Source organism: Sciurus vulgaris, assembly GCF_902686455.1.
Source record: "Sciurus vulgaris genome assembly, chromosome: 2".
Lineage (NCBI taxonomy): Eukaryota > Metazoa > Chordata > Mammalia > Rodentia > Sciuridae > Sciurus > Sciurus vulgaris.
In genome coordinates this window covers 3553708-3578149 of record NC_136462.1, presented here as the reverse complement: position 1 = coordinate 3578149, position 24442 = coordinate 3553708, and the positions used below count along the sequence as shown (strand labels likewise).

The following is a 24442-nucleotide window of genomic DNA, read 5'->3' as shown; positions in this document are numbered from 1 at the left end:
CACACAGGAGGCCCCCTCCTACGCTGCGGCCTGCAGGCTAAGGGCCTCTGCTCAGGGCCCCCAGGCCCCTTTAGCCGTGACTGAGCTTCCCTCCCTGCCCCTGGGAGTCTCTGCAAACCCCAGAGGGAGCAGACTTGCTGCCCCAGCAGGCGCTGATGACGAGGGTCCTGCTTGGGGTGGTCCTCATGATTTCCACATTGAAAAGACAGGAGAACATCGCCACTGTAGGATGACTGTTGTTCCAGTCTCTCACTCTGGCAACAGGCAGTTTCAGGGAAAGAATCAGCAATTACTCTGCCTTTTTAAGAAGAAGCATTGTATGCTGGGTGCAGCGCATGCCTCCAATCTCAACTCGGGAGGCTGAGGCAGGAGGATCGCAAGTTGCAGGCTAGCCTCAGCAACTTAGTGAGGCCCTGAGCGATTTAGTGAGAATGTGTCTCAAAATAAAAAATAAAAAAATAGGAAGGGCTGGGGATGTAACTCAGCGGTAGAGCACCCCTGGGTTCAAGTCCCAGTGCCAAAGCAAACAAACTAAATTATAAAAAATAAATAAATAAAAGTGAAGTGTGGGCGTCAGTATGGTGCGCTCATTAGAAGAAGAAGAAGAAGAAGAAGAAGAAGAATTGCCGTTTGTAGGGAAAACTGTACTTGGACATTTGACACAAGGACAGATTTAGAAAATCACAGTCTAAAAGCCTCAGTCAATGATTGATTCAGGGAAGGATCTCTGAGAGCTGCTAAGACAGCAGCTGCCCGGGGCTGGGAGACAGAACGTCTGGGTGTTGACTCCCTGATCTGCTGTGCAATGAAGCCTACATCCCTATGGAATTTCTTGCCAAAAAATGTGAACTTAACACTGTCAAGTCTTTATTTGTCTAACTGAAATACAGCAGATAGAGAAGCAATTAAATGAAATCTCAAGAAACAATTTTTAAAATTTTGAATATGAGACTCCTACAAAGACTTGACCAAGCGTCTTTAAAACCACATGAAATAGATAATCACAAAAGGGAGCTGGGTGCGTGGCGCACACCTGCAACCCCAGCAGCTCGGGAGATTGAGGTAGGAAGATCTGGAGTTCAGCAAGACCCCGTCTCTAAATTAAAACAAGTAAACACACACAGGCACACACACACACACACACACACACACACACACACGGCTGGGGATGTGTTCAAGTGAAGAGCCCCAGGTTCAATCCCTGGTACCAAAAATAAAGGAGATTCATTTAGTTAAGGAAATGGCAGAGAAGCTCTTATCGGGAAAAAAAAAAAAAAAAAAAAAAAAATCTGTGAAGCCCAGTGTGGTGGTCACACCTGCAATCCCAGCAACTCAGGCTGAGGCAGGAGGACAGCAAGTTCCAGGCCAGGTGGGCAACTCAACAAGACCCTGTCCCACAATAAAAAGGGCTGGGATTGTAGCTCGATGGTAGAGTGCTTGTCTAGCGTGCGAGGCCAGGGCTCCATCCCCAGGACCAGGAGGAACAAACATCTGTAAACTCTGGATAAATAAAAACTGCTGCTTGGAAACCCTGGACCTTGACCAACAGCCTACAGATGCCCACGGGGACACCATCCTGAGACAGACAGAGGTGAGCCACAGACAGCTTTTCCCCCGATTGCTCCAGTTTGCAATACTACGCTGAAGGAGAGAGTTCCGTAAGGAGGCCAGGTCTAGCCAGGATGAGGAGCTAGAGGTCAGAGTTGGCCCCAGCAGCTACAGTGGAGGGGAGATTCTGGAATAGCGGGAACCGCCGAGGGAGGCCTCCCTCCCAACTTTGCACACATCTCCTGAAACCCAGGGCTGACTTCCAAGCTGCACACATCTGCTCACAGGACTCCCAGGAGCCACGGGGCGACGGCGCCTGCACAGAAGAGGCACCCGGGCTGTGCACCACGGCACCAAGCGAGCACTCCTCCCCTGAACCTGCTCAGCTCCTCCCGTCATCAGGGTCCTGCAAGGTAAAACCCGCTGGGATGTCCCCCGCCCAAAGCTTGAAGGGTTAAGACGACAAAGAGAAGCAGCAGCCTGAGCTCCTGGCATGGGGACTGTCCAGTGGCGCCTCCCCGGTGGGAATGTCCGGAGGCCCCAGGAAGTCAGCACTGCAGCTGCTCTCCACAGAGCGGTGAGCCCGAGGTACACGCCCGGGGACGTGGACACGATGTCCATAAAGACCTTTATACGAGCCTGCTCAGGGCCCAGCGCGGCCCTCTGCCAGTTGTGCAAATAAAGTTCTATTGCAACACAGCCTACTCCCTGTGCGGGCCCCTGGCCGCTTTCACGCTCCGACAAGGAGCTGGGTGCTCCATGAAGCCTAAGCATCCACTGGTCCCTGGGCAGCTGGAGTGCTGACCCCGGGTCCACAGGCTGGTGGGTGAGCCCCAGGTGGCGGTGTCTCTGCAGTGCCCAGCTAGTGGTCCAGGCTGCACGTGCAGGGACCTGGTCGCACCCCACTGAGGGTAGCCTCCCCAGAATGTGCAGACAGGAATGTGGCAGAGCCTCCTCCCTCCAAGTGGGCAGAGAGAGGACCCGTAGGGCTGTGGCCCTGGTAGGGGTGGTGGTAGGTGGGTGCCAGGTTCCCCGATCCTCCCTGGCCCCGGGGTCCCTACCTCGTTGTGCCCTCCCTGGTGCCAGGGCCTGCGGGTGTCCAGGTCCATCCACCTGAGGTCCCCAGACCCAGGCCTTGCTCCTCCTCTCCCTGGGTCCCAGGGGCTCTGGTACCTGGTTGTTCTGCCCTGGTTGCAGCCTGGACCATCGAATGCACTGTTGGAAGATGCTGGGGACAGGGTGTAGAGGGGACCTCTTTGGAGTTGGCTCAGAGCTCCTGTGGAGAAGACTGAGGAGGTCGCCAACAGGGAGGCTGTTCCAGGCCAGTGCCCTCCTCCTGTGTGGCCCGTGGGACTCCAGGACCGGCAGGGACAGAGGGAGATCAGGAGTCAGAGCCCTGCTGCAGGAGCCCTGGCCCGGCTGCTGGGTCTCCCTGGAATAGGGCTCCCACGGGCCTCCTGGCCTCCGCTCTTAGAAGAGGCTGCCCGTGTGGCTACAGCGTCACGGCGACTGTGTCCTCACCCCCCGGAAGAAACGCCCCACTCCCGAGGCAGCCACTTGGGGGTAGGCAGGGAGGGCTTCAGGGAGGAGTGAGAAGGGGTTGGCTCAGTCCAGCAGGGCTCCCTGGAGGCCAGGACCCACCCTTTCCAAGTCCCCTTCTGAGTAGAACACAGGCAGATTGTGCTCATGGGTCACTGGCAGGCTGGGGGTCCCCAGATCTGCCGTTGGAGCACCATGTCCACAGGGCCCGTGGTCAGGAAGGGTCCTTCAGGAGCAGCTGCAACCCTGAGCAGCAGCTGGAACCCAGGGGGATGACGGACACCTGGTCAGTGCCTGTTGCCTCTGACCGTGGTGGCAGAGAATTCTGCAAAAACTGGTGTTTTTATTGAGCATCTCATTTGTTTCTCTTTTGTCTTTTATCTGATAATGCAACTGTGGCTAGCCAGACTGCTTCTGCTGACTCCTGCTTCTGGCGACCTAGTTCTGCACGTTTGGTGACTCTAGACCCTGAGTGTCATTGGAGAGGACCATGGTGACGTAAGCTGAAGATGTGTCTCTCCAGAGGAGCTGGCGGTCAGGACTGCCGGGACCTGCGAGGCGCCCAGCCTGGGCCGCAGTCTTCAGTTCTCAGCGGGCTCTGCCAGGCCTCAGAAAGCGGTGCTCACTTTAAACCCCAGACCACAGGAGGTCAGGGCCGCTGTCACAAGTCTTGGGGTCTCTTTGGTTGCTGGTCTCAGTGAGAGCCTTGGTTTGGAAAATTCCCTTCTCATCTCCTTTGCCGATGGTTGAAAATTTTCAGATTTACTTTTTCCCTCTTTTTACTGGTGCTTACAGTCACACACAACAGGGATTCATTGTTACACATTTATACCTGCACACAGTGCGACAGTATAATTTGGCCAATTTCTATCTTCCGCATATGAGAGAAAACACACACCCTTGACCTTCTGAGTTTGACTTATTTTGCTTAACTTCATGGTCTCAAGTTCCATCCATTTTCCTGAAAATGAAATCATTTTCATGGCTGAATAAAACTCCATGCGTATCACATTTCCCTTCATCTGTTGGTGGACACCTAGGCTGGCTCCATAGTTTGGCTGTTGTGAACTGTGCTGCTATAAACAGGGGTGTGCCTGTGTCACTGTAGTTCGATGACTTTAGTTCTCTAGGATAAATGCCGAGGAGAGGTCCAGGTGTTTCTGTGCCTCGTCTTTGAGGAACCTCCTTACTGATTTCCATTTTTAATTTCATACAAAGTTACAGTCCCTCCAACAGCGTGACACTGACCCTGTTTCCCGACACTGTCTCCAGCATTTGTTGTCATTTGCTTTCTTTCCTTGAATACCTTTATTTTATTTGGTTTGTGTGTGTATGTGATGCTGAGGCTCCAACCCACAGCCTCACCCGTGCCCGCAGCCCACGTCATCTGCTGTCTCCATGGCGGCCCATCTGCCTGGAGTGTGATGAGGGCACACGCCCTCCTTTGTAAAGATAGGAGGCTGGTCCCGCTGCTGCCTGGGGAGTCCAGAGGCGGAGTGAGGGAGAAGCAGCCTTGCTGGCATGGCCGGCATTGCTGGGAGCTGCCTTCAGTGACCACTGCACCCCTTGTTCCCAGGGAGGTATGTGGGTCCTCGACAGGTGGGTGCCTCAGTGTCCAGTGTTTCAAACAAACAGTCCCTCCTGGAGAGTGGCCCCTCATCTCCCTCAGGGGGCCAGGGGGAGTTGCCATCAGAGGGTCTAAAGAAGACACTGATGGCCGAAGTTCCTGTGTGGATGGAAGCGCCTGGGCTCTGGTTTTGCTGTGGGCAGCGTTTCTAGCAGGAACCTTCCTGGCTGTGACCTTTTTCCATAAAGGTCCAGGGTGTGCCGGGAAGGGAGGGTCTGTGTGTCCAGCTAACGTCAGTGAGTTCAGAAGAGATGGGGCAGGCAGGAGCCAAGAGAGGCTGCAGGGGACTGGCCTCTGTGGAGGGGGCTTCTGCGCTCCACCTCTTGCCCTAAACACGAGGCCTCTGCAGGACACCTGCCCTGTATGCTGATCTTCCTTCACCTCTGAACACCAAAGCACAGCCTCTGACCGCCTGGACTCTCAGTGACTTGGTTCTTTGGGGGACCTTCTTTCTCCCACAGTTGCAGCTGATGCAAAAAAATATTCTGCAACTTCATTCAGAATTTCTAGTCTTGGAAGTTTTTATGACTTCCGACCTACTTCATTGCCAGAGAGGAGATAAGCCGCTGCTCCACCGTGGTTGCGTCCCTGTTTGTCTAGGTTGCTGGCCTGTCGGCAGACAGGTTTGGGGTGTTTCTGGTGGTCAACAGAGTGGCCCTCTGTGTGCTGCTCCCAGGAAGCTCATGCAGCTGCTCTCAGATGCCAGTGGCAGCTGCCCCAGGCTTGCCAATCCCTCTCTGTGCCTAGAGGTATGGGGTCCCTCTCTGTGCCTAGAGGTATGGGGTCCCGGTTCCTCCCAGCTGGGAAGAGACCTAGAGGGCAGAGATTCTTCCTTTCTCCAGGCTCAGGAAAGAGTCGGAGCCCTGAAGGAGACTAGGTCAGGAGACCAGGAAGGGCGCACCTGTAATATGACGTGTGGCTGGCTACTTGCCGAAAGCATGTGACCTGACCTTGAGTGGCAAGGGACAGGTGCCCCTGGGCTGCCTACTCTTGGGCAGGAGCAGGGAGGTGCCGACCACTCGCTCCAACATCACGTATGACAGGCACTCGTTTCCGCATACGGCCTTGATTCCCCGACGCACCGTTTCACCTCTCAGGTTGGCTGGGGGGCGTGTTGATCAGTTCAAATGCCAAAACTCAAGACAAGAGAAGGCAACCTGAGGCCTCAGCGCTGAAGTTCCAGCGGATGTAGAGTCCTGTGGTTCTGCAGTTCTGCCGACCCTCAGATTGCACGTGGTTTTGAAAGAGAGAAGCTGAGGCCAAGGAAGCCCCTCAAGTTACATGAGAGAAGGTAGCTGTGCCTCCCCAGCCACCTGCAGGTGACCGCTGGGATCAATCCCAGGCACACGGATTGTGGGTCATTGCTGATGGCGGCCCAGCTGTGACCCCCAATGAGAGATGATGGCTTGCAGCCTGGCCGGGTTCAAAGGCTGGCGCTCCTGTGTGGTTTTCTTGAACGCCACCGGATAGTTCACTTTCCCAGGCAGCAGGTGGGAAAGGCCCAGTCTCCTAATGGTCTCCCGACCTGTGTGGAGATGTCCTTTATCATGAGCGTCTGAATTTCACAAGCAAGAAGAGTGAGGCCATTTGCTCACTCCTCCATGCCCCCTGGTTACCCCAATCCTGTGCTGCATAGACAGCCCTTCAGGTACGAACAGCTTCAACTTGCAGTTAGCAAATGTATCTCATCAGTACACCCAGAGAAACTGGGGTTTAATTCACAGAGGCAAGATCTATTGAGTCTAGTCAACAAACACCCAGTTTGCCTGTGATGCAACGTGTGTGTTCCTAAAATTCACTGTACTGTGCAAAATCACACCACTAAGACCACGGCAATTACAGGGGAAAATGGGGCTGGGGAGAATGGTGGAATCGCTACCTCAGTGACACATTGCTATAAAAAGTAGGAACCTAATAAAAAGCTAGAACTGTCTTATATGTTATATGTTGAAGAAATTTGCTGGGGATGTAGCTCTGTGATAGAATACGCATACACAAGGCCCTGGGTTCCAGGTACCCAAGAAAAAAGAAATTCTTAAATACTACAATGAGGTTGTAGCTCAGTGGTAGAGCACTTGCCTAGCATGTGTGAGGCACTGAGTTTGATACCCAGCACCACATAAAACTAAAAAAGCAAAATAAAAGTATTGTGTCTACCTACAATTTTAAAAAGTACTAATTTTTAAAAAGTACTACAGTGAAGCCAGATGTGGTGGCACCTGCCTGCAATCCCAGAGAATTGGGAGGCTGAGGCAGGAGGATTGCAAGTTTGATGCCAGCCTCAGTAACTTAGCAAGACTCTGCCCAAAATAAAAAATAAAAAGGGTTACTGGTGTGGTCAGTGGTTAAGTGCCCCTGGGTTCAATCCCTGGTACCAAAGACAAAAGGTAAAGTACTACGATGAGCATGGCTGTTCATCTGAAAAGGCCCAGAATTTGCTGCGAAAGTAACATGGGAAGGTGGGAGGAAGGTGATCCCTGCATGAGTCACAGGCCAGGGTAAACTGAGGCAGGCAGGCAGGTGGCAGGCGCGGGCGTGCGTTCTGGGGTCTTGGGCGCCTTGGTTCTGCTAGTGACGTTTTCTGTATTCGCCTGGTGATTCTCGAGAACCAAATGACATGTGAGCGAATGCAGAATCCACATTCTGCTCCAACTGTTCCCTAATTGTTCAGCTGTGTTGGGACAAATTCACAGTTTCTGGCCAAGAGTTCCCAGGAAGACGCAGCTCCCAGGCACCTGCTCCGGGAACTTGCCTTTCCAGACACTACAGGTGCCCCGGGGACATCCTCACAGGAGCCACGCTGCAGCGAGGGCCAGGGACACGACAGTAAGGTCACAGGCCTTGAGAAGAGCAGGGCAGGACTGGAGGGGCCGCGTGTGGCGACCCTTACAGGTGCACGTGACCGCGTCCTGTGCTGCCTCAGCAGCACCACAGACCACGCCTCGCCTCGGAAGCCTGAGGGAGGGAGGGCCGGGCTCAGGCTGAGCTGGGAGGGAGAGCCTGCTCCGGGCCTGGCTCCTGTTCTAGTCTTTCCTGACCTCCATCTTCACGTGGCGTTCCCCTGGCTGTCTCCGAATCTCCCCTTTTCTAAGGACACTCGTTATTTTGGAATATGGACCCGCCCTTTTCCCGTATGACCCCATCTTAACTAATCACTAATCGCTGTGATGATTCTATATGCAAATCAGGTCACATTCCAAAATAATGAGGGCTAGGACTTCAGCATCTGAATTTTAGGGGGACACTACTCTTCCTATAACACTCAGTAAAGGGGAGACCCCTTTATGTAAGTTTGAGCAAGAGACCTGAATGCAGTGAGGGAGTGAGCCAGGCAGATATCTGAGAGAAAGCATCGCAGGAAGAGGGGCCAGTCAGGCTTCTGGGGAAGGTCAGGACCAGGCACAGTAATGAAACAGTGTGTTAGTCGGCCTTGCATCACTGTGACCACAGTACCTGACAAGAACAACGTAGAGGAGGAAAGATCTCTTTTGCCTCATGGTTTCGGACGATTCGGGCTATGGTCGGCCAGCCCCATCATGGTGGAAGGCTGTGGCAGAGGAAAGCTGCTCAGCTCCTGGCAGCCTGGAAGCAGAGAGGGAGGGACTGGGGACTAGACAGACCCTTCCAAGCAGCGTCCAGGGACCTGTTCTTCACCAGGTCCTACCTCCCAGAAGCCCGTCCACCCATCAGTCAGAGCCCTCCTGACCCAGTCATTGCCTACGATCCCCACCACTGAACCCTGCTGCCTGGGGAGCAGGTTTCCAACACGAGAGCCGTCTGGGGACATTCCAGATCCCAGCCGTGGCAAGCTTGAAGTCAGTCATGTGTCTCGAAGGTGGCAAGGTGAAGAGTGGCAGGGATGAGGCCAGAAACACAACGCAGCTCATCCACCGGAAATCCATCACCATCAAAAATGAGGGTAGCAACGAGACCTTACCGCGCCCTCCTGGAGCCGTCCTGTCTCCACGCATCTAGAAACCAACGAAACCAACCTGCGCACAGATGGAGCGGACATGGGCAGAGCGATGGTGGACAGGCTGGGCTGGGGCTGCTGCTTCTGTCGCTGCTCCTACCCACGCAGATCCATTCAAACCAAAGAGCTGTTGTGACACGTTCGAGTAACTCCTTGCGGAGTACCTCTGTTGCCCCCAATTCAACTACTGCTACACCCAAGGCAGGTGGCAGTGCCCTGCAGTCAGCAGCCGGTCTCTTTGTGGTCTTGCTGTTTCTTCTACTTCTCTACAGTTAGAGGCTCAGGCCAAGAAACATCTCTACTTCCCCATCTTCTAAACCCAATCCAAATGGCAACCAAAAGTCCAGTGTTTCGAGGAAGAAGCAGGTCTGCATCAAATCTACCAATTCCACCCCCGATTTTATTGGCACTGGAACGTTGAGAATTCCAAGTTGATTGGCTTGAAGGACACGTGAAGGGTTTCACAGGTGATGAATGCCAACATTAAATTTGCTGGAGTTTCACGTACAAGATAAAAAGAGAAAACATTCAAAATTGAGACAGGATTTCCTTGAATGAGGCATAGGAAATATGGACACTTAAAACTCTACCTTGAAAACAAGAATAGATTTTATCTAGAGATAAAGGATGGAATGTGGAATGGAGATTTCAGTTTTCATTTGGCTCATGAAATCTATAAGGCCGTAAAACAGGTAATACAGAAAGCTTCCATGATTCTATTTATATGTGCATTAGAAGGAATTCCAGGTGTTACTGTAAATCCTCAATATATTGTTTCAGCAGTACTAATTAATACTGATATATTCTAGATAAAGTTTCATATTGTTAAGCTATTTCTGTTCCCTTGGGAACTGAACTCTTTCCTCTGTGGTTTTTGGATTTGACATTATGTTTAAACTTTTATGTGCAAATTGACATGTGCTAGGGTAAGGATTATAATCCACCCCAAATCTGGATATCATGAGTAAACCTTGCTTATCCTCCCAAAGTCAGACGGTAGGCATCTCCCATCCCCTGTTTTCATTTAATAAGAGTGCCAGATTTCTTTAACGAAACTGATTTCAAAGAGTTAAATTGCATTGACCTCAACTGATTTCAAAATGCTGGTTTTTACTTCCACATCTGTTGAATACTTTTCACAAGTTAATCTTGGTCAGTTTTGAAGGTAAAATGGTAAATCTTGAAATTAGAAAGGTAACTATGTGAAGATGCCAAAACTATAAATCAAAACATTTGGGAAGTGAAGACTGGAAGCTAACTTGCATATTAAATTCACAAAAACTTTTATGCTTTTACACCTTTTTGAAAATTATGGATCAGAATAGCCACATTTGGAACACTTTCTGTCATCAGTTGATATTTTTAGGTAGTTAGAACCTGATCTTAAGCCTAAAAGTGGTCTTGATCCTCTAAATCTTTTACAACTGCCTTAAAAACACAGAAATCTTTTTAAAAAAGACACTCCCTGAAATCTTTTGTTTGCATGGTCACACACTGATGCTTACATGTTCCAGTATCTAATATAGCCATAGTAGTCTTGATGACCCAAATCACTTTTTCTCTTCTTTAGAAACCCACATGGACACAACCCAGATCAAACAGATCTAAAGCTGCTGTGTGTTGAATGAACATGCCGCTTTGCATCACAGCTGAATGCTGTGCATCTATTTGGATGGTATATTGTATTTATGCTTTGATTCACACTGACTTCTCACATTATGGAATTGATTTGCACTGAACACAAACTGTAAACAAAAATAAATAAATAGTTGAAAGAACAAAAGAAAAAGAGTAATGAGAAAGGACAGAGATCCCAGGAGTTTATCAGAGACTGAGAAAATCAATGGGCGTTTCCAATCGAAAGGCGTAAGTCGACCTCGACGTCCCTATGACCAGGCAGCTTGGCTGGGCAACCCCGGTGCCTCATGGCACTTCAGCCAGCCAGGTCCCCCTGTGTGTTCTTTACTTCTTGGTCTAGTAGAACAGCAAGAAGGAAGAAGGAGTGGATCTGCCATGGCTTGCAGATCATCTGCATCTATGAACTATGAGCCCTGAGTCTCCAGTGCCTTTGTCACGTCTGCCCAATCCACCCTTGGGCCCTGGCCCTGGACCGCTGACCAGCTGGTGTGCAGGAGTGGCCTGGCACCCCGGCTCTCGGCTCTGCTGTCTCTGTGTGCTCCTGGGGCTTCCGAAGCTCCCTTACCCAGCCAGTGCCTGTGCATGCCAGACGCTGGTGGCATTGGCATTGACGTGGATGCCGTGGATGAAAGCTCCCATTCCTGGTGTCCAGTGGGTGATTCCGGGGCACATCCTATCCTGTGCCCAACTCGTAATGTGCCCTGGCGTTGGATTCTCTGTGCTTCTTTTCCCAGGGTTCCCTGTCCTGATCCCTGAGTCCACTGCCAAACACAACTTGCACACAAGAGCATGTCCCAGCCTACTGCAGAGAGCTGGCACTGGAAGTGACCCCAGATAGCGGAACGTGGGGCAGAGAGCTGGCACTGGAAGTGACCCCAGATAGCAGAATGTGGGGCAGAGAGCTGGCACTGGAAGTGACCCCAGATAGCAGAACGTGGGGCAGAGAGCTGGCACTGGAAGTGACCCCAGATAGCAGAACGTGGGGCAGAGAGCTGGCACTGGAAGTGACCCCAGATAGCGGAACGTGGGGCGGGGCTCCGGGAGAAGCTCCGGGCCCTGCTCACCCACCGTGAGGCCTCACTGCTGGGGGCTGCGCTGGCCTTGAACCTCAGCGCACCCTGCAGTCACAGCGGCTGGCCTGGGTGCAGTGGGTCGTGGAAGGCCAGGCCTGGGAACTGTGGTAGGGGTGGCACTTTAATCACATGTGACAAGAGTGATAAGAAGGCCTGTGGGGTCGCCTGACTCTTATTTATGGTTTTAAAAACGCCAAGAAACCTCCCCAAAACCAAAACAAACAAAAAACCTAACAGGCTCAACCTAAGAGTCTCCGTGGGAGCCTGAAGCCTTCTTGACAACAGGAAGGGCCCTTGGCTCCCATGAAGACCAGCCGCAGGGAAGCTGCAGCTCTGAGTAACTCTCCAGCCACCTTGAGCTTCCGCGTAACCCATTAAGGACCAACTGTCCTCACGACCCTGACACCAGCCTAGCTCCAGCTCCCGTCTGAGCCACCTGCCATTCAAATCTGAGTGGCACAGACCCCACTGTGCCAGGGCTCAGGACCCCATGCAGCCCCCACTGCAGGTCAGGGTGAGTCCTGGCCCCCCATACTTCTGACCACTGACGTCAGTCCCCTCCCCAGTTCCGTGATCTGCTCTAAAGGCTCAAGGAATGCAGGGCACACTTTCCTTACGTTTGCCACCTTGTATAAAGGACAGCAAGTCCCATGAAGCTGTGCACAGGGCCCACTGGAGGGTCCCTGTCACAAAAGCATCTGCCCCAGCCCAGGAGTTCTCCAAATCCCTTTAGCAGGTTTCCATGGAGGTACAGACACAGCCACGGGACCCTTTGCTGCGGTGATGAGCTCAGTCCTCCAGAGCTTGAGGCCCAAAGTGGGGATAAGGTGGGGCTCCTCTCAGGGACCACTTGGAAAACCCCAGGGTTTGTGTGGTCTCATGTCAGCGACCAGGGTGAAGAGCAAGTGTAAGTCACACGCATGCACACATTCACATACATACGTTTTTTGTTTTGTTTTTGTTTTTTCATGTTGATCCTGACTTTTTTTTTTATTTAGCTTTTAATTTTTTTACAGACTGCATTTTGATTCATTGTACACAAATGGGGTACATAATTTTGTTTCTGTGGTTGTACATGATGCAGATTCACACCATTCGTGTAATCATACATGTACATAGGGTAATGATGTCTGTCTCATTCCACCAGTTTTCATACCCCCTCCCTCTATTTCCTTCCACATATTCTAAAGTTCCCCCATTATTCTCTCATTCCCCACCCCAACCCCCATTATATATCATCCTCCACTTATGAGGGAAAACATTGGGCCTTTGGTTTTTTGGGCTTGGCTTATTTCACTTAGCATGATATTCTCCAATTCCATCCATTTATTTGCAAATGCCATAATATTATTCTTCTTTATGGCGAATAGTATTCCATTGTGTATATATACCACAGTTTCTTTATCCATTCATCTGTTGAAGGGCATCTAGTTTGGCTCCACAATCTAGCTATTGTGAATTGAGCTGCTATAAACATTGATGTGGCTGTGTTACTGTAGTTTGCTGATTTTAGGTCCTTTGGGTATAAACTGAGGAGTGGGATAACTGGGTCAAAATGTAGGTCCATCCAAGTTTTCTTAGGATTCTCCATACTGCCTTCCAGAGTGGCTGCACCAATTTGCAACTCCACCAGCAATGTAAAAGTGTGCCTTTTTCCCCACATCCACGCCAACACTTATTATTGCTTGCGTTTTTGATAATAGCCATTCTAATTGGAGTTAGATGAAATCTTAAGAGTTGTTTTAATTTGCATTTCTCTAATTACTAGAGATGTTGAACACTTTTTCATATATTTACATACATACATTTTTAATAATTTTTTCATATATACATTACAGACATGCAGTTGTCCTTGGTGTTCAGCAGGCGCAGCATCTGCGCGAAGCCTACGTGCATCTGCTGATACACTTCACCTCTCTTACTGAGAAGACCCGATTCGACGTAAATGCTATGTAACTAGTTGCTATACAGCATTGCTTAGGAAATAATGACAAGAATAAAAAGTCTGTACATGTTCAGTAAACACAGGGTTTTTTCCTGAGGTTGGTACGATCTGTGGTTGCAGATATGGAGGGCCAGCCATACATTAGAAGAAGAACAGCCAGGCCTGGTGGCACATGCCTGTAATCCCAGTGACTAGGAGGTTGAGGCAGGAGGATCACAAGTTCCAGGCCAGCCAGGGCAACTTAGCAAGGCCCTAAGCAACTTAAAGAGACCCTGTCTCAAAATAAAAGTGAAAAATAAAGAAGGACATGGTTAAGTACCCCTGGGTTCCATCCCCTGTGCCAAAACAAACAAACAAACAAACAAAGCGAAACAAAAAACACAAGAGCAAAAAACCTTGCCTGAAGAGAAATTCCTGAAGGACCCAAATGGCTCCAGAAGTTTACTGCCACCCGGTTCTTCTACAAAATCCCCAGTACCATCTTCAGGAAGCGCCTCCTGTTCCCCTCTCCTGTGTCCCCACGACCTTTGAGTGCCCCCCAACTCCAGTCCAGTCTCGTGGCCTCCAGTGTCACTGCTGGACATACACTACTGCATGGCTCTCTGTCCAGTGTCCCCGTTGTCCTTGGGGGCCACGCGGGCCGTGGGCCATGGGGGAGGAGTAGGACTGGGGGCCCTGGTGGCTGGGGGAGATTAGGCCCACGAGGGGCTGAAGATTGCAGGGGAGCAGGCCAAGCTGTCACTGCCTTGCAGGCCTTCAGGGACGGAAGCTTGGGGTTAGGCCTGGTGTGTGGGGGCCAGAGAGATGTTGAGGGAGTAGAGAAGGAAAATGTCTGGCTGGAAAGGATACCAACATGCAGACGGGGACATTCCAACTTTATTTTTTTAAAGGGGAACACACCCTTTTTCTTGGTACCAGGGATTGAACCCAGAGTGTTCCACCACTGAACCTCATTCCAGCCCTTTCTATTTAATTATTATTTTTTTATTTTGAGACAGGGCCTCCCAAAGTTCCTGAGACTGGCTCTGAACTTGGGATCCTCCTGCTGAGTTGTTGGGATTACAGGTGTGTGCCTCCTTGCCAGGCTAATGTTCATTTTTTAGAAACACTTCAGAAATACTTAAGGACCTTCACTCTCTAATATGGGATCGGTTTTCATCAGCACCGATTTTGGTCTAAATAATACTTCTGACAATGAAACCCAAACAAATAAAAGGTGATTTTTTTCCCTCTTTTCTCTCTCTCTTAAAAGTCTTTTGGTTTGTATCTATAAATTTACAAATTTAAGATTCTTTATAAAATAATTGACAATGTAGCATCTCTTAAATATATTTTTATACACTTTTTTTGCAGTAAATTATAGCTATAAGTGTCTTAAAGACTCTAGTCTTCTTGACGACATCTTTAAACTTTTTTATACCTAGAATATGCAAAACAATACATTCTGCTGAAGTTTAGGCGAACTGCATTATTTTGAAACACAGCGTAACCTAGGTCCTCAACTTTGACACCCTTATGTTAAAAAACATTAAAGAAAAGCATTTCTCTAGTTTCATGTTATCTTCATATGTACATGGAAATCTGAAAAAAATTTCAATTTATCAGCGTAGGTAATTTCAGCCCAGAAATTTCAGCGCTAAAGTAATCTGCTTTGGTGAAAATTATCTTGATTGAAAGTCTACACCTATCCAATCACTATTCTGCAATGACTGGATGGTAGTGATTTTCATCTCCACTTACTCATATGCATGGAGACATTCCCTAAAGCTTGGAGTTTCATTAGCATTTACTAGTTAAGATTCCATTCACAGAGGACCAGGAACAATTGCCTTATTTTAAGGGCAGTGGGATTCGCATCTGAATATTTGGGGGTAGAATCTAATTAGTTCTATTATGGAATCCTAGTCATTTGGGGGAATTCTGGAAAAAGTATACTAATTAATTTGCATTGAAGCTATCTTCTGAAGTAAATCTGCTCAAATATCCTTCTCCCCATTCTTTTTTAACATAAAGGTATCATTGAGCTGTATTTAGTTGTGAAGAGGCATCATTCTATTCTATTTAATGACATTCACTTTGAATCCATTTTGAGGTTGGGATATATTTAAGGCAAAAGAACTAAAACAATCCAGATGAGCACCTTTTCCCCTGTCTCAGCCCTATCTTGGCAGAATTGGTGACACTATTCAGATACCCCATAGGACTCCAACAGGATCCACCAGGCATTTGTGTCTCATAGGGGTTTGGTTTTTATAAAAAGGCTTATTAGAAAGGTGGATGTGTTTTGAATGGAAATGCTTGTTCTACCAAATATGACTTAACTTCCAACTCTGGAAACAGTGGACATTTTCTAAAGGGAGATGAATATTTTTCTTCTGCAGCTAAGAAAATATATGTGCCAAACAACACATTGCAGACTCGTACTTACAAACATACACATATATTCCCTTGCAAATTTCTCCTAAACTTAATTAACAATTGGTTCTTGCCCAAATTTAGACATTAATATATCAGAAAGAACTGTCAGAGATGGACACAAATCTATAGTTCCAGATTTGAGCCATTTTCAATTTCTATGTGCCTAAAAGAAATACAAAATTTGCGTGAAGACATTTTTGTAGTTGGTATGTGTGACTGTGGGGAGAAACAGGAAGTTGACAAGGTACTCAGCACTGGTTTTGGCCCAGGCACTAGAAAGGAATGTTGCCTGGCCACGTAGCAGGATGCAGTCCCCAAGGGCAGCACCCAGACAGCCACACGTGGGATCCCACAGGGCGTGGCAGGTCAGAGCCTGTGTGCATTAGACAAAGGTGCAGATTAGACCTGAAGGAGCGCTCGGAAAGCCTTAAAGCATTTCTTTTGTTTATGTCTTGGTTCAGGTCTAAAAGAATCTTTGGCCACATCTCATTGGTTCTGACTAGCTATTGTCCTTTGACCATCTCCTTGAGTCTCTGGGAAAATTCAGGGTTCCAAATTATGGATACCTGAATAAAGCAGCGTTTTAAGATCTGGCATGTGTTTCACATGGAAATCCCCTGCCTGTGAGGTGCTGACGGAGAAGGCCACCATGGTAGCTCTTGCACAGGAATCCTAGAAAAGGATGAATACAACAGGAGATCATGACACTGAATGCACACTTCACAGCGAAGCTGAGGTTGAGCCCTCCAGGTCTGGACAAGCTGCGTCAGCATATGGACAGGCTGCTCTGGAGCAGGGCATAGACCGAGTGCTTCCAACGCTGCCAGCTGCCCACTCTTTTCAGAGGCTGGTGGGGCGAAGAAGACGAGCTACCTTCTTGCAGTCTCCCCCGTGTGGGAAGAGATGGACCACGAGACGCTGGGCAGCTGTAACGCAACGCATCACAGCTAGGGTGTCCCAACCAAGGGAAAATTGTGGAGGAACTGGATTTTGCTCCTTAATTCTTGGAACTTTTTCTTTAGGTTCTGCTTGGTGGATCAGAGCCAGAGGCATGGTGAATGTCTTCTTTTTCTTTTTGGTGCAAGGGTCACTTAAACATTGAGCCACATCTCCATTCCTTTTGTGTTTTATTTTGAGACGGGGTCCTGCTAAGTTGCGTAGGGCCTGGCTAAGGTGCTGAGGCTGGCTTTGAGTCACGATCCTCCTGCCTCAGTTGGGGTTGTGGGCCCGCGCCACTGCACCTGGCATGGACACCTCTTTATTCTGCATTACGGCTCGAATCATGGAGGCATCCAGCGAGGTACAGGCCTAGGTGGGAGACACAGGTCTGGGTGGCTTCTGGAGGGCCTTCTCCTTGTTGGTACACAACCCCAAGCTGTAGGAAGAGTAGGGAGGCGATGAACACGGGCTTAATGACAAAGCTGAGTCACTTCCTATCTATCTAGTGGGATAGGAGAGTGCACTCTCTTGGGGCTTGTAGAATTCACAGACTTGCCCTTAGGACCCGTGTTCTCAATGACAGTGTAATCAGACATCCTAAAGCGCTAAAGCTACACATTCATGGAGTCCTGCTTAGATGGTGAGCTACACATCATCTCAAGTCCTGCTCAGTCAGCAAGCAGGCAGAGTTGGCCTCTGGTGTTGGATGTCAGTGTAATCGGGAAGCCATCATGGACTTGGTCAAATGTCCCAGCTGTTCACAGGACCAAACCATGAACATGGAACTTTTAATCTAAGAAGCACCATAAACACCCTCACCTTTACTGTACATGCCTGTTTCCTTGACATAAACACCTAAATTCTTAAAAAGTCTTAGAGTATTGAGTCTAGATGATCCGTGCCGACATGCTTTGCTAGTTTACACGTGCATTTTTTTCAGACTAAATGAAGCTAAGGGACAGTGACACTAAAGACTTGTGATACGGGTATGTGAAAACACCACCTTTAACTAGACGCCCTCCACCTAGCCAACTGAGAGGAGCAGACCCCAGGAATGCCCTGCACTCCATCAGTAGGAGTGCAAGGATGGTGTCACCCCCACGTACTTCTCGTGGTCACTCTTTACAGCATTTCCTCTAAAAGAAAGAGCCCACAACCCCAAAGTCCAGCTGACTCCTGTGTGTGACTTGCTCTACAGATGCTTTCCTGAAGAAATCTCCTGCTTTCCTTAAAAAAAAAAAAAAAAAAATCCTCTTTAATCTCTCTTTGACATGTCCTGAAATTCCTGTCTATGATTTTAGTCAAAACCTGCTCGGGTGAGGTGAGGTCCCCTTCTCCCTTCTGGGGGACTCCCTCGGACCCAGCTCTGCTGCTGGGAAGACAAATCGCCTGGTCTGGTGGTGACTACTGGGAAGAATGCCTTCTTAGAAGACATGCTCTGGGCCCCCCAGGCTCCAGTCACAGACCCCTCCCAGGCACCGTCCCAGAGTAATTTAAGCCTCCAATGCAGATTCCTTATTATATCACAATATCATATGTATCAGCAGACATATCACACAAATTAAAATAGCAAATCTTCATAGTTTTCATTCCTGGAGCTGTTTTGGGGGGAAGGGGTCTCTTTCAGATTCCTTGCCCCCACATAGTCTCTTGTTCTCTGGATGTTGTTACTTCGTTTCTTATTTCTTTAAACACTATAAGATGTAACTATTTCAAGTCTGATAAAACCGATGTTGCAGTTTTCCAGCTATGGCTGTGGCTGTGGGCCAGTGGCTCTCACTCAAGGCAACTTTCTTGTGTTCTGTGACATTGGGGCTGTGGATTGCCTGTGTTCCTTCAAAAGCATCTGTGGGAAGTAGCTGAAACTTGGACAGAACTTGTTTCTCCAGGGAACATTTGCCGTTATCCATTTATCAGACTGAGTTCTAGTTCGGTTATCTGGCAGTCTGAAGTCTTCAAGATTTCTTTCCTTTTTTTTGGGGGGGTGGGGGACCACGCTACATGTCATGGTCAAAGTATGACTGCTACTGATTGTACATCGAAACCTCTGCAGCGTTCACAAACACTGCTATGCAGGATGGATTCTGTGGACACTTAGAATTTTGCCCCTGAGCCTCTGCCACCCAGAAGACAGGACAGTCAGCAAGCCACTGCTGGGGTCCTTTTTGGACAAGGGATGCACAGGTGGGAGGGGGGCTCCCTGGTATTCCCACAGGAGAAAGGACAGTGCAGGCACCCCAACTCTCAACTAGGGCACCCCAGAGCTTTAGAGGTCCTAAGGTGGTTGCTTCTGCAGCAGGTAGAGGGTGGAGGAACTTAGGAAGACAATTCCAGAGCTTAGGGCCCAGACCTCAGGGTGCTGGGAAACCAAGGAGTAGCAGGTTATCCAGCTGGAGTAGAAGGAGCCTGAGGAGGTGGTGGTGCGAAGTCACCTGGAGGGCCCTCTTCACAAGTAGTGACCACAAGGCACTGTTGAGTGTACTCTTTTCACTCCAAAAGTGACCTGGGTTGGGTCATTCTACTCTTAGGCTCTGTTGAAAATTTTATCAGGAGGGCACAGAGGGAAATCTGGGAAGGTTTAGTTGGGGAGGCTGTTATTGACAATTTATAAAAACCCCAGGGCTCTGCTCAGGGAGATGGGACTGGTCCTGACCACAGTGACGTGGGGGTACCTCATTGTGAAGTTCTCTGGCAGGCTCCCCCTTCACCTGCCCTTGATCCTGGGGTCCTCCTTGCTTGGAGGGCCTCAGCTGTAGGCCCAGCCAGGCCTGACCTTGAGCGAGCAGCCTGGCTAGATCCACCAGGCTGCGTCAGGAATGGTGGAGAAATCCCTGAATTTCCTGGGTTGGCCTGGAAGGAATCAGGTTACCTTCTGATCTGCTGACAGAGGGGCTCCCATAGTACGCAGAGCTGGACCGAGGGCTGACTGAGGGCCCCAGCTGGCCGTAAGGCGGAAAATGAGGGAAAGGCCCAGCAGAGCCTGGCCAGTTCTGGGGGATCTACCCAAGACTGTAGGCCGGGGAAGAGGGGAGGCCTGGAGAAGGGGCTGATAGGGCTGGCCGCCGCCAGGACTCCTCGACCCGGGGCGGGGCCAGACTTGAGAGGAGTGCGGGAGGCAAGAGGCGGAAAGTCAGGGGCCCCCATCTCGTTGGCTGAGGTGGGTGGGTGCACCTCGATCCGCTGGGACAGATCCAGGCCGGGCGGGAGCAGGTCCAGGCTCAAGCGAAGGTGCCCACCCGTCCCAGGCCCCAGAAGACTTGCGCCGGGCCTCCGGGGGAGCCTTCCAACCCCGCCCCCTGCCCGCCCCCTGCCCGCCCCCAAACCCACCCCGCCCCCTGCCCGCCCCCGCCTCCGCGCGCCATTGCCCGCGCCCTGCTGCCGCGCGTCCCCTCGCGTTCTGGCCATGGAGGGCCTGGTGCTGCGCCCAGCAAAGGGCTACCGGGTGGTGCTGCTTGGCAGCGTGGCAGTGGGCAAGACCGCGCTGGCCACGCAGTTTGCGTGCGGCCACTTCCCGGAGCGCTGCGAGCCGTCGGTGGAGGAGCTGTTTAGCAAGGTGATCGAGGTGAACGCGGCGCCAGCGCTGCTGGAGATCGTGGACACCGTGGGCGCCGACCACCTGGTCACCCTCAAGGACCTGTACATCAGGAACAGCGACGGCTTCGTGGTGCTCTACAGTGTGTGCAGCGAGGCCTCCTTCGAGGCCGTGCGGCCGCTGCGAGAGCGCATGGGCCGCCTGCGGGGGTCCAGGGCCGTGCCGCTGGTGCTGGTGGGCACCAAGGCCGACCTGGACGCCGAGCGCCAGGTGCTGACCGCGCAGGGCCGCGCGCTGGCTCGCGAGTGGCGCTGCCCATTCTTGGAGGTCACGGCCAAGAGCAAGCTGATGGTGGACCGCGTGTTCACGCAGGTGGTGCGCGAGATGGAGGCCCTGGCCCCGCCAGAGGAGGAGGCGCCCCGCGTCCCCGCCAACGCCCAGGATACGTGGCCGTCCGAGAGGTTCATCGGCTAGTGCGCGACCGAGATCTTTCCGGTCGGTCGCGCCTCAGGACTTCCGAGCCTCAGAGTCGGTGCTCAGTGCCTTTCAGCAGAAAGCTACCAAGCGTAAACAAGTGTGCGCTTCTGCATTCTGCACACCAGCACGCCTGCCTGCTTCGACCCGGGCCCGAACTGCGCAGCTTTGTTCACCTCTGACAGCGCTATAAGAAGAAACCAAAAAATCGCATTTCCCCTCCTATGGAGAAAATGCCCTTCTTTTCTTTCATTGGAATTTGTTACTGAACTTGTCATTGTTGTGATGGCACCTCGAGGTGGTGTGTGGATTGATTGAGGAGGGCCCCGAACTGTTCCGCGTTCCCTTGCAGCTTTTTACGAGTTTCCCTCTCCCTCACAGCGGGAATTAGAGCAGTAAGCTTTTCCTCAACGTTATTTCTAAATATAGTTATGACATACACAGCTTTGGTTTGAAAGGACATATTGTTGGAGGGTGACAACTGTCCACACAAAGAGCCCAGAGCTGCCTGTTTGTAGTTGGCATCGAGTTGATTTCTGCCACTGTAAATTGAGCGGAAATAAAAAAATGGCTTTAGAAGTTGATGATTTTTAATGTGTCCGTCTCGCTTCTGTGTAAATCTGTAATTCCCAAGGTTCTCACACACTCTGCTTCCAGTTATTCTGCAGGAAACAAGCTGGTAACTAGCGGGAAGGGTGCCCATCTGGAATAGAGCATTTTTGCAGAAGTGCTTCGAGGAGCCAGCGTTGGCCAGATGTTTTGTCTGAATACCTTCGGTTTAACAGCAACACAGGTCCTGAAGCACAAGCAAAACCAGTAAGGATGTTAGTGTATAGTCTTCACATAATAACAGGAGGTTTTTCTGTTATTTGATAAATGTTTAAAAACTGACTTTTCAAATGAGGGCTTTGTGTGAATTTGCACAAGTTAACAAATTCACCTCCCTAACTGCAACATATTTTTTTTAATTTAGGAAGCCAACTTAACCATCTTGAGCAATCTTCTAAAAAAATAAATAAATAAACAAGGAAGCTCAAAACTATGCCTGTGATCTGAAATAATTTGTTAAAGGAAAGTTATGTATACAGTAGTTGTATGAGGCTCTGTTTATTTGTATGATAGGTGATTTGGGGCGGTACTGGGGATTGAATCTAGGAGTGCTTTACCACTGAGCTACATCCCCAGTTCTTCTTATTATTTTATTTTGGGGGGTGCTAGGAATCTAAACTAGGGCCACTTGCATGCCAGGCAAGCACTGTCCCACTGAGCCACACCCCCAGCCCTGATATGTGATATTTTAATAGGAGGATAGATTTTTTCCCTTAGTGTAAAGAGTATGTTTCAGAGCCTTACTGCAGATCCCCAGAGAGGGCTGTCCACGACGTCAGTTCTTCCTCTCTTCCTCCCTTTCCTGAGACAGGTTAGGTCAGAAGCTGCTGACTCCCTACCCTCAAGGACCCTAGATCTTGCCCGGCCATCGCCTGGCAGAGCTGTCAATCACCTCTCTTAGGGGTCCTTTCAGAGGGGAGGAAGGGTAAGGCATCAGTGGTGGGAGCACTTTCCTGGCCTCAGAGTCACTGCTACAGTTAAATCTGCCCCTCCTGCTGGAGCAGGGGCAAGATTGTCTGCCCACTGGGTAAGGGGCTGTGTGGGAAAGCTGGCAGGGGAGTGTACAGCATCTTGCTCCCAGCCCTGAGAGCTGGCTCTATCCATGACAGGAATCGGAGTGACTGGGTGGCTGAGCAGGTCCCCCCATCAGACATACACCCCGCTTTCTGACTCTCTGCCTTTCTGTGCTGAGTCCTCCAGTGAAAGTTTGTGTCCCTGCATCTCAGTTCCCCTAGATATCAGGCCTTGATCCAGGGAAATATCCCCAGACAGCCACTTCTGCCTTTGGATCCCTGAGATGACCTCAGACATTCCCACTCAGATCCAAGTTTCCAACCAGGAGCCAAGGGCTGTTCCTAGCTGAGCAGTCAACTAGATGGATGAGCGTGGCTCCGTGGCCAGCTCCTCCACTCTCAGGAGTGTGTTTGGAGAAGCTTTCTGGGCGTGTGCGCACAAATGTACTGATATACACAAAATCAAAGACCTGCAGCCAGCGTTTCCCTTCTCTTCCTACTTTCTAATTTCTAACTTCCCTGTGTTAGGCAGGAGTCCCCTCAGTTCCGCAAGAGATGGGCCTAAAGTGACCCCAGAGTGAATTTGCAAGGGGGTGCTTCCTCCTGCAGGCATTGGGCCACTCCAGGTGGGGTGAGGGGCAGGTGTCTCCCAGTTCTTGGTGCTAGAGTCCCACAGGGATGTGGCAGGTGGCTGAAGGCCCACAAGCCACAGCAGGGTGAGTGCAGTTCTGGCCAGGGCTGGGCCATTGCTCCCCTAAGTGCCAAGGCCTCAGTGTGCAGTGTTCAGGTGCATGGCATGATGCCAAGGATTCCTTGGGTTTAAAACACTTGCCTTCTGCTTCTGTGAGGTTCCTGCTTCTTTCCAGCATTCTCAGTTGTGTGATCTGCCTCTCTTCTTGGGTGCTGGAGGTCTCACTGTGTGGAGGGGACCCCTGAGAAGCCTGTGGGGATCCCTGCCTTCTGGTACCCATGCCCTGTTATACCCCTCCCTTCAGGATGGGCTAGACCTAGTGGCCCTCTTAATATAACAAGAGCAAAGAGCTGGGATGTCATTTCCCAAATTATGTTACAAAAAGGCCAACTTCTGCCATACTCTCTCTCTTGACCTTTCTGAGTCCTTATTCTGGGAAAAGTGAGCTACCATGGTGTGACCAGCCCCATGGTCAGGGCCAGCAGCAGGCAAGGACCTGAGACCTGCCGTGGCCTCATGATTGAGCTTGAAAGTGGGTTGTTTCCCTCTGGGTGTGGCGAGGCCAACCCCTTCCTATAGCCTTGACACGCTGCTCAAGGGACCCAGCTCAGCCGCTCTGCAGAGGCTCCTGACTCACAGGACTTCGAGATCTGTGCTCATGGATACCAAGGGAAGGACTGGCTTCGGGGCAGTGTGGAAGCTGAAGGCTGACATGCCCTGGAGAGACTATCCTGAGACAGCAGGGTGCCGATGCTGGGGCGGGGCAACCAGGAAGTGAGGAATGCCTTACTTAGCACAGCCCAGCTGCCTTTGGCCCTGGTGAAGAGTCAAAAGTGCACCTGCTGCAATCAGGTCCCGCTAGATCTCCCAGCAAGACACTGACAGCATCTCTTGTTTCCTTCTTGCTGTTTACGATAGAAAATCCAAAACGAGAAATGAACGAGAAGCCTGCTAAAAAGGAACAAGTGCTTGGTGGTTTGGAAATTCCTTAGCATCTCCAAACTGTGAAAGACCCTACATTTAAGAAATGGCTTCTGAACAAATTCTGAGTCCAGGAGAATCGACCCACTGTGTAGCTACTACGGGTAAGACTGAAACCTCCTGTTAAGACCTCGGAAATATCAAAGGTGATGCCCACAGCAATTCTCTGTCCCACAAAAGGTCCTTTAAAAAGACGAAGGTGTACCCCAATCAACAGGGGCAAGGCTTTGCCCCCAGCCACGCCGGCAGGAGCCTAAGGTGGAAAAGGACTGCTCTCAAAGGCTTTGGGTGTCTCTTCTCTAAAGCTCAGTGGAAATCACAGGGGGTCCACAGCCTTCCCCCCAGTACTGGGGTTTGAATCCAGCCTCTCTAAATTGCTGAGTCTGGCTTCAAACTTGCAGTCCTCCTGCCTCAGCCTCCCATGTGGCTGGGATCACAGTGG

The 24442-nt window shown here is 50.5% G+C and overlaps 1 protein-coding gene across 1 annotated transcript; it reads left to right on the top strand.

Annotated features, from left to right (window-relative positions):
- The first annotated feature begins 20036 nt into the window (after positions 1-20036).
- Positions 20037-21290, top strand: LOC306651688 (ras-related protein Rap-2a-like). The gene has a single exon (XM_079124398.1). The coding sequence runs from the start codon at positions 20104-20106 to the stop codon at positions 20704-20706; it is 603 nt and encodes a 200-aa protein (XP_078980524.1). The 5' UTR covers positions 20037-20103; the 3' UTR covers positions 20707-21290.
- The last annotated feature ends 3152 nt before the right edge of the window (positions 21291-24442 follow it).